The sequence below is a fragment of the Numenius arquata genome, chromosome 25 (assembly GCF_964106895.1).
Source record: "Numenius arquata chromosome 25, bNumArq3.hap1.1, whole genome shotgun sequence".
Taxonomy (NCBI): Eukaryota; Metazoa; Chordata; class Aves; order Charadriiformes; family Scolopacidae; genus Numenius; species Numenius arquata.
Window position 1 is genome coordinate 676,222 of NC_133600.1, and position 9,809 is coordinate 686,030.

The 9,809-nt window shown below is 57.0% G+C and overlaps 2 protein-coding genes across 2 annotated transcripts; one reads left to right on the plus strand and one right to left on the minus strand.

The window, feature by feature from the left end:
- Positions 1-1,257: 1,257 nt before the first annotated feature.
- On the plus strand, positions 1,258-4,190 carry LOC141475505 (potassium voltage-gated channel subfamily V member 2-like). Its single transcript, XM_074163891.1, has 2 exons — positions 1,258-2,508; positions 3,918-4,190. Exons 1-2 carry the CDS (start codon positions 1,258-1,260, stop codon positions 4,188-4,190), a joined length of 1,524 nt encoding a protein of 507 aa, XP_074019992.1.
- Positions 4,191-6,256: 2,066 nt separating this feature from the next.
- Positions 6,257-8,749, minus strand: LOC141475495 (bone morphogenetic protein 2-like). The gene is made up of 5 exons (XM_074163881.1): positions 8,488-8,749; positions 8,235-8,371; positions 7,710-7,832; positions 7,075-7,273; positions 6,257-6,663 (listed from the first exon to the last, which is right to left on the minus strand). The coding sequence occupies exons 1-5, from the start codon at positions 8,747-8,749 to the stop codon at positions 6,257-6,259; spliced, it is 1,128 nt and encodes a 375-aa protein (XP_074019982.1).
- Positions 8,750-9,809: the final 1,060 nt, after the last annotated feature.

Below are 9,809 nucleotides of genomic sequence, written 5' to 3' on the forward strand. Positions count from 1 at the left end.
GCAGCAGTCTCAGCCCCTTCCCTCTGCAAGATCATGCAGGTTTTGCTCACTGATCCCTGAGCTGTTTCAGGGTTGAAAGAAACGCATTTTTATGGATCTTGTGCCAAAACTTGGGGCTGTGTTTGTGACAGCAATTTCCCTTCTGTCCAGGGTCAGAACCATTTTTGTTGTCCTAATCCCCAGGCTCCGAGACTTCAATTGCAGTGGAGCCTGAGCTGCTTTTTAGCCTGGGAGCAGCTTTGTGCTCCAGGTCTCTGTGTTTAATTAGATCAGTTCATGGAAATCAACATGATGTTTTACCTGCTGAGGTAGGGTTGTGTTCCTGGGTCAGACATCAAAGATCGGCCCATTTAATTTTGCTTCTCCTTTTACTTGCAAATCCAAAGGATTATTTCCTCCTCTTCAGTCCCTGTAGTTCAGGGGAACTTTCACTGCACACTTGCATGTCCAGTGTCCCATTCCACCTTCCTGCCCTTGCCGGCAGCAGTAGCGGGGCCAAAGGTGGGTGTGATGGGCAGGGGGCACAGGGCAGCACTGCAGGAGTGACCTGTCACGTTGGTGACCCACTCGGGCACTGCGCGGAGGGAGAGATGGTTCCTTCACCTCTCCCCTGTAAATCTGCGCTCTGGGGCTTTGAGGGATGAGCTGGGCGGCAACAACCGTTTCCCTTCTCTGGGCTGTGACAGCTGATGGAGCAGGAGCATTAGCACTGGTGTGCTTAACGACTGACCGGTGCCAAGAGCAGCATCTGTTGTGGGGGTTCAAAGCTGGTACAAATCCTGCATGTCTGCACCTTTCTGTGCCTTTCAGGGCACAGGGTCTTTCGGGGTTCAACCAAGGCGAGTTCATTCTTTCTTTTCAACTTGCTATCATGGATGCCCCCCTTGGAAACAGGGTAGTGTGTGACAAACACAAAGAGCTAATAAGAACAGAATAGAGAAGAAGAGAAGTGAGAGCTGGAAATAGTTCCTTATATAAAGGGCTAGTGCTTCAATCTCATTATTGTGTTAAGAAGGGGACACTTAGCTGCCTCTGACTCCTACAATGCAAACCGCAATCTGATCAGTAATCGGCTTTGGGAACCTGGCAGGTGCCACGTGGCACCGTGACATGGCCAGTGCCCCTCGGGCAGCAGCTCGCCACCACTCCTCTGAGCTCACATCGCTCACACTGCGCCTGCTGGGAGTGTCCCCATGAAGCCAGGGCTGCTGTCCCACAGCCCCTAACGGGAATCACTGCTTCGGAGGGTCGGGCACCATGAGGCAGCTGGGGATGAGGCGCGCGAGTCTCTCTGCCAGCCTGAAGATCGGAGACCGCCGGGGCCGCTGCCGGACCCTGCAGGAAGAGGAAGTCCACATCCCATTTGCACAGGACAGCCTGGTAAAGCCATGGAGCTCCATGCAGAACATGATGGACAGAAACCAAGAGAAAAGCAAGACTCCCATCCAAAGGAACAAGTACTTGCTCAACATTAATGTTGGTGGCAAGTTGTTCCAGATAGCTATCAAGGTAGTGGCCCGGTATCCCATCACCAGGCTTGGGAAGCTGGCCCTTTATACCGACCCTATGAAGAAGCTGCAGCTCTGCGATGACTACTCAGTGCAGAAGAATGAGTACTTCTTTGACAGAGATCCTTCAATTTTCCACTACATCTTCCACTTCTACCGCAGTGGGGTCCTGTGGATAATGGATGAGATGTGCCCCAGTAACTTTGTGGAGGAAATCGAGTACTGGGGAATCCATCTGAAATACTCCCAACGCTGCTGCCGGATCCTGTTTGAGGAAAAGCAAGATGAACTCAGCGAGTACCTGAAAATACAGAAGGAGCTGGAGGCAGAACTGGAGCCTCTGGACTCAGCAGAACACTTTGAGGGCAAATTTCTGGGACGGTTTCGGAAGATGATCTGGAACCTCATTGAGAACCCATACTCTTCTGTCCCAGCCAAGATCATTGCTGTCATGTCAAGCTTCTTTGTGCTTATCTCCATCGTGGGCATGACACTGAGCACAGTAGAAGAGATGAAACACAAGACAGGGAAGATGTGGATGGAGCAGCTGGAGATGATCTGTGCCATCTTCTTCACCTCCGAATACCTCATGAGGCTTATATCCTCCTCCAGCTTCAAAAACTTTTTGCGGGCAGCGTTTAATGCTGTAGACCTGGTCGCCATCCTGCCCTTCTACATCCAGATCCTCTTTGAAAATCTGGATGAAGCAGACACGCTTTACCATGAGGAACTGCACAAGGTGGAGAATGTGAGCAAGCTGGGCAAAGTCCTCAAGCTCATCAAGCTCATGAGGATCTTCCGCATCCTCAAGCTGGCTCGCCACTCCACCGGCCTCCGGGCCTTTGGCTTCACCATTCGCCAGTGCTACCAGCAGGTTTGCTGCCTCTTCCTCTTCATCGCCATGGGGGTCTTCACCTTCTCCGCTCTCATGCACTCGGTGGAACATGATGTGCCAGGCACCAACTTCACCAGTATCCCCTACGCATGGTGGTGGGCAGCGGTAAGGTGTGAGCTCCTTCTTCCAGAGGAGGGTGCGGTGGGGCTCTGTGGGTAGGGGGCTGCCCTGGTGCTTGAGGGATTCACCACTGCTGGGGGCCAGGAGGCAGAAAAGGGCCCAGTCTTCCCATCAGCTCATTAACGGTGGGAAACCCAGAGCCCTGCACCCTCTGAGAAAAGAAATCAGAGATTTGGACTGAGCTCCGAGGCTCAAAAGCTGGTGCTGGGGTGGGATGGTGGGACAGAGGTGGTGGCCTGGGAACCTCCAGGCCTAGGTTAGTGACAAGGGGGGTGTAACTCAGCCCGGGCTTTATCTGTTATGGGACCTAAGTATTGGGTGGATGCGGTTCAGACCCCATGGGCATGGGGACAGCTGCCCGGGACAGCCTGAGGCTTGTGCAGCATCGCAGCCTGGCTGGGCTTGGGAGGTGTGATAGGGTCAGAGCTTGTGGGGCTGCGCATGGGGACCCAGGACTACACGTGGCAACCAAGGAAACACGGTCAGACCATGCCTCAGCCCATGTCTTGAGAGGGGACACAGACCGGGGTGTGCTGCAGCCTTTGCTCAGCCCTTGTTTGCTGCCCTGCTGGCACCGGGAGCCGGCAGCTCTGTTGAGCCGAGCGCTATAATAAACCTGGGATTACCTCCGAGATGAGGAGCAGCTAAAGCACTTGAGAGCCAGGGGTTAGGAGGGCATTTTGATTTACGGATGAAGCGATCCCACAGATCACTTCTGTTCTTATAATCCCCCTTGGCCACCACAGGCTGCCTGCTGCAAATCCATCCCGCCTCGAGGAAGTGCAAAATCACTTAGCAAAATCACCAGATTTGAGTATTTAAACGTCACAGGCTGATCCTGTCCCCGGTCGACATGGCTTCATGCAAAGCCCAAACCTCTCTGCCTCAGCTCTCACCCTGTCCCCCATAGTCCCGCTCCCCTGTCATCCAAACACGATTCCTCCGGGTGCATTCCTGGGCAGTGCCTGTTTCCCTTGAAGGGAGGGTCTGGGAAGCTTCGTTCCTGAGGGACTGGGCCACTTATGGCCAGGAAACACCGGAGCCACCGCTCTGTGGGGGCAGGAAGCTCCAGCAGACAGTCTGGCTGCTGGGGAAAGTTCAGCTTGGTGACATCCAGCTGCTTTTGAAGATACACACGCAAAGGAGAGGAGGGAGCAGGGCTGCTTGCCTCTGGTCTCTGCTGTTGGGGCCTCATCCAGCCCTTTCTTTGGGTTCTTCAGGCTGGGGAAGCTGAGTCCTGTCCGTGCAGGGACAGCCAGGCTGGCTGCAGCCATGGCGTTGTTCTCAGGTGATACCCAGCTCCCAGGGGCAGAGGATGGTGAGTCCTAGCGTGGGCAGGCAGGGTCTGCTGAGCTTGTTCATGTAGGATTTTATCCTTTTCCTTACTCACTCAGGTCAGCCTTTCCACTGTGGGTTACGGAGACACTGTGCCTGACACGGTGCTGGGCAGGGTGGTGGCATTTGGCTGCATCTCCTTTGGCATCATCCTCAATGGCATGCCCATCTCCATCCTCTACAACAAGTTTTCTGACTACTATGCCAAGCTGAAGGCCCATGAGAATGAGGCCAGCCACTCGCTCAAGCTCTCCAGGAGGATCCGCTTGAAGGAACGAGTTGTGCAGAAGCTGTCAGAGTGCTGCAGAGCTGACCCCCACTGCCACCACTGACCACCTCCCGGACACCCCTCCGCCATGACGTGTCCTGCCTTGCAGCCTGGCAGTCTCTCCAGCAGGTCCTGTCCCCTGGGGATGCTCCACCACTCGGCCAGGAGCAGCAAGTGGCAGCCGGCATGTGCTGTTGTACAGGTGCCACTGCTGGCTGGGGCTGTTTGGAGGGGTGAAATGTGCCCACAACTGTCTTGTGACACAGTCACCATTGCGTGCTGGAGCCTGCTGTCCCCCAGAGTGGTCAGTAAAGGACCAGCTAGAGAGCTCGCTGTACAGCCGTGGCAAGATGGCTGCAGCCATGAGTCCTTCCAGGCAAACCCACTTCACCTCCCACTGCCCTGGGAGCCTGGGGGCAGGGTCCTGGCTTGGGATGCTGCTGCGATGGGAACCATGGGCACCCCTGGGGTGCAGAGCTGGCAGCCAGAGCATCCCCAAGAACAGGCATTTAATAAACCAGGCAAAACCCATTCATCGTCTTGGAGGTCTTGCCACTTTGTGTAATTCAATGAACTGCTCGTAATTTGGGGGTGAGGAGGGGGACGTTTCCCTGAGGCTCACAACCACCTCTCCTGCCGGTCAGGGGAGGAGGGGGGCTCTCATGGGACACAGAGGAGCCTGTCTGCATGTTGGTTTGGGGATGAGGTACCTGGCCTGGGGAGAGAGTTGGAAGAGGAACTGGGATGTCTACATGTGCTTAGGACACACTGGTTGGCTCTGCTGTGTGTTCATGTCCTGGTGACAGTGGGGGACATGTCTGCAGGGCACAGGGGAAGGATTTTTCCCTCTGTATCTAGTCAATGGGCTCCCTGGGGGGCATTCACCCTTCCCTGGGGTGGGATGGGGAGAGGGACCCCAGGCAGTGGTGGGGAAGGGCCAACAGCCATGGGTGCTACTTTTGGGTGAGCAGTGGGAGGAAACTGGTGCCCACCAGGGTGGGATTTGGACACCTGCAAGCTGGGCTTGGAGATGAAGAGCTGCTGGGGGCTTGTCCTAGTGTAAGCCTGGGACCACCGTTAAGCTGCTGCTGTTGCAAACTGTTGCTGATGGAAAGAGGCTTGGAGGGGCTGAGGGACAGTAGGGACAGCCAGGCTCCTGCTGAGTCCTGGACCACCGGGTCCTGTGCCAGCAAGTGCAAGATGGGGACCCCTGCCCAGATCCTCCCCGCACCTACACCTGCTCCCTGGTACCCACATTGACACCTGCCCTCTCTGCTCCTTCCCAGCACAAATGCAACCCCACACCGGTGGTCAGCTCTGCTTCCCACCCCATTTCTCTTCCATGAGGAACCTTCCCTCTGGGTGCAGCACAGCCTCCTCCAACCACCTTCTCACAGACCCATCCACCTGCCCTGGCAGCATCACCTATGGGCACCTCTACATCCCCCAACCCCATCACCGCATCCTGCCACATGCCCCCATCACCTGCTCAGGAATTGTCCCCCACCTCCCATTTTGGGCTGCCTGATGGAGCCTGACATCATTTGGCTTCCAAGGAATGGGGCTCAGCAGTTGAACACACCCTCCCCCAGAGACCATGCTGCGGCTGCATCTTCATCTCTCTGCTTGCACCCCCCCTCCCATGTTTTGGCCAGCCCCCACCCCAGCAGTGGTTCCACAAGCCTCGGAGAACAGCACATTTAATAGTTCCTCTGAATTCACTTTACAAGTCACAACAATGCAGAAATGTACAGACATTTACAGACCACTGTACAGGCGGTTTCTGTCATATATTAGTGCTCTTGCTATATACATATAGTACAGCCTGTGGGAAGCCTTGGCACAGGCAAGGAGACCTGCACTCCCACACAGGGCACCCCAAAATGGAGCCATCGTCCCTGGGCTGCAGAGTTGCATGGGCTCATTCAGGTCGATTTAATCAGAGCTTGGCCCTGAGCCTTCCTGGGCACTACCAGGGGGTGATGCCACCCAGGGCAGAGCTGGACACCCCTTGCTTTCCTCACCCTGGTCTCTTTTGTGGAGTTTTGCGGGATGGAGACCCCCACAAAGATGCTCTGGAGGGAGCAGCCTTCGCCATGGTGGCATTTCCACCTTCTTCCTCCACCTGCCTCAGTGGCAGCCACAGCTCCCGGCCACCATGTCATCGTACTGCTTGAGGACCACGTTCTCATCGTCATCAAAGTAGAGGAGGTTGATGGAGTAGAGCTTGTCAGGGACACAGCAGGGGCTACTGACGCCCTCACTCAGCTTGAGGGCATTGATGATGGACTGCACGGTGGCGTGGTTCGTCGGCCGCATGTTCTCGCCCAGCGGGAAGGGGCAGGAGCCCTTGCAGTGGTAGGCATTGTACCCCCGTGGTGAGATGATCCAGCCGGACCAGCCGATCTCCTCAAAGTCCACAGACAAGGGATGTCTCTGGCAGGGCTGGAGCCGGTCCAGTGAGCGGATGCTGCGTGACCCAGTCAGCTTGGACATCGGCATCTTTGCAGGGAGAACGGGAGCCTGAGGCTGTAAATCTGCCAGAAATGAGGACCTGATGCCATTAGCCATCACAGGAGCCTGGGAGGAGGGAGAACACGGCGCGTGTTCCCCCCCCAGCCACCCCTCCCCTCCTCACACGTTTTGTCTACAGCCACCTGGTGCAGTAAGCCCTTCAGTCACAGCCTGTCACCAGCCCAGGCAGAGCCACCAGGAGGTGACAACCTCACAGCCCCACGGCTGTGCTAATCAGGGCAAGCAAAATGCAGATTTACACCTGCGAGCCTGCACCCCTGCACGGACTAAGCCAGAAAGGAGATGTCCTCTCCCTCTGGCCAGAGAAGGAGCTGTGGAGTTGAAGGCACCCACGTGTGTGGAGCACCCCAACACCCCAAGGGCGAGGGGATGGCAGCACCACAAGATCCGTGCCAGGGGTGGACAGGACCCACCTGGGAAGCTGGTCATGGGCAGGGATGCTCCCCGGCGCCCATCGTCCGTGAACAGGACCAACATGGGCTTCTTGCTCTCGTGGTGGTCCCCGCCGGATGCGAACTGCAGTGGGGGGGGGTCACGTGGGTTCCCGCCCAGGCCTTGGACCGTCACCAACAAACCCTGGTTGCTGCTTTCATCTTCCATCCAGTCGCGAACCTGGCGAACCAAACCAGTGTCACCGTGGCAGGACAGGCACAGCGCCGGTGTCCCCGCGGCAGTGCCAGGCCAGCAGACGTGGTGGCCTGTCAGCAGTGCGGTGGCATGAGCCAGGACCACCCACAGCCACACTGTGTCCCCAAGCCCTGGGCAAAGGGGCTGTGCTGCTGCGGCACAGGGGACACCACAGCAGGAGCCAGCACCAGCGTTACCTGCGGAGCAGTGGAACTAGCCTGGGGCAGGACGGAGCAGCCCCTGAGGCTCTTGGCAGGGCTTTTACCCCCCCTCCCAAAGGCTCTTCCCCCCCCGTTGCTGCAGAGGGTCTGGATGGCAAATTGCATTGGAGCCCCAAAGGCTGCTGGGGTTGAAATGGGTTGAAAAAAGCTCTGTCACATAAACTCCCTCTGTGCCACCCGAACCAGGGAAGAGCACTCACCGCCTGCGTGATGGCAAAGACCTCCCAGCCCGAGCTCTGCAGCGAGACCAGCCTGGCCGCCAGCAGCTTCTTCCCCCCGGGCACGTCCGGCTCACTCTTCTCCAGCACTTGGTAGATGCTGACCTGGGGAAGGCAGCAAAGGGCAGTTACCACCAGCGGGTCCTGCCAGAGGGGAGAGACCCTGACACACGGACTGGGGAGAAAAAAAGGCAGGAGACGGGGGAGCTGGCAGCTTGGATTTGTCACACCCTGCGGGTGCCTTGGCTGGTCCGTGCACAAATCTGAACGTCTGATCATTGTATTCTCTGTGCAATGCAGCGACACTTCGTTGTATGAACTTCAAGGACCCAGGCCATGCCCAGGCTGCTGGCGAGTGACTGCAGCACGGCAGTGGCATCCCGAGGCATAGGCTGGGAATGTCCCCCATCCCTGTCCCTGTCTCCATCCCCACCCTCATTGTCATCCTCATCCCCATCCCGTCCCCATCCCATCCCCACCCCGTCCCTATCCCACCCCCCTCCTCACCTGGCAGAAGTGGTGCCTTTGGGGCCCATTGGTGGCCCTCGGCCAGAGGCGGAAGAGATGCAGTTCTGCCGTCAGGATCTTTTCGTTCTTGGCCACACTGGAGAGGACGAAGAGGAACCGCATCTTCTCTCTGTGAGCTGCAGGGAAGGACAGTTGGGAAGCAGAGCCAAACCAGGGGTGGCACCTCCACCAGCAGCGCTTGGCCCCTTCCCGCAGCCCTGTCCCCAGCAGTACGGGGACCCCCTGTCCTTACTTTTATCCAAGAAGCTGCGGACTGTGTTGCCCTCCAGGATGTCGGGGTTCTTGGTGACACCGTCCGCGTTGGCGACAGTGTTGAATAGATCCACCATGTACTGGGGTGGCTGCTTGAAGTGAGAGGGGGGAGGTGGAGGATCTTCCATGCCAAAGACTTCCAGGAGCCTCTTCAGAGCCTCAGCCCGCCGGCTCGCCACGCTGTCCAGACTCGGGTGCACCGGCTTGGCCAGGGCCAGCAGCAGCAGGACAGTCCCCAGCATGGCTCTGCTGTCCCTTACCCAGCTCCACTTCCCTCTGCCTGCCTGGTGCTCCATTTATAACTCACTGGAAAGATGGATTGGAGTCAAATATGCACATGAGCAATCAAGAGGGTAAAGAGAGCTAATTGCTATGCTAACAAGGTGTGAAGCTGGGCTCCTGGGCACCCTGCACCAATTAGCCCCAGTACACAAGTGGGAGGGAAGGAGGGCTCACCCCAGTGTTCCCGGGGCTGGCGGGGGACACGGGGGTCTCGGGCCACACAGCCCCTCGTCAAGGTCCTGCCTGGGATGCGTTTGCTCTCCATAGGAGACTAACTGTTTTTTAATGATGGCACTAATTGGACAAACAGGAGGACCTTTGTGTGGAGGAATGCAGCCCCTCCAGAGCCGAGCGGGCTGGACGAGTGTCCCCTTCCCACCACTCTCCTGCTGCAGCAGCCCCTGATTCCCTGCGCTGCAGCTGCAGCCAGGAGCGAGGAGCATCGAGCTGGGGTCGGTGCCACACTGCTGTCTCCATCCCACGTCCCTGTCAAGCAGGGAGGGTGCGTGGAGCCCCTTCCCACAGCAGGGATGGCCCAGGCTGAGCATCCCCCGACGCTTCCCACAGTGACGCCCGTGAGACGGAGCCTGAGGAGCCAAGACCATGGGGAAAGCAGGTTTCCAGCAGAGAACTGGCAGCCCCAGGGGGTGCAGCCTCCCTCCACAGCGCTGCCGGGCCTGGGCTGTGGCAGTAACAGCAGCAGGAGGAATCAAACCACCATTAAGCTTTGTCTTTTAAAAAAATAGCCAATTGGTTTCCTGGGGATTAAAAGGCCTTTGCTGCTAATGCCTGAAATATCACAAGAACTCTATGTACTCTGGATGAGAGGATAAAAGCCAATTCTTTTGCTTTTATTCCCCAAACACAGAGAGATCGGGTTGGTGAAGGTGGACGTTGCCGTTTGTTTTAATGCCACGTGACGGAATGGAAGAAATTAGCATTATACAATACCCGCCAGATAAAATGAGCAGGATTAGAAAGAGCCTGTTAGATCTTATAGGGAACCCCCTTGTGAATGAG

Coding starts and splice junctions, on each gene's coding strand:
- LOC141475505 (XM_074163891.1), top strand. CDS start 1,258: ATGAGGCAGCTGGGGATGAGGCGCGCGAGTCTCTCTGCCAGCCTGAAG. Junction 2,509..3,917: donor ACGCATGGTGGTGGGCAGCG/GTAAGGTGTGAG, acceptor TTACTCACTCAG/GTCAGCCTTTCCACTGTGGG.
- LOC141475495 (XM_074163881.1), bottom strand. CDS start 8,749: ATGCTGGGGACTGTCCTGCTGCTGCTGGCCCTGGCCAAGCCGGTGCAC. Junction 7,833..8,234: donor AAAGGCACCACTTCTGCCAG/GTGAGGAGGGGG, acceptor TGCCTTCCCCAG/GTCAGCATCTACCAAGTGCT. Junction 6,664..7,074: donor GCCCATGACCAGCTTCCCAG/GTGGGTCCTGTC, acceptor CATTTCTGGCAG/ATTTACAGCCTCAGGCTCCC.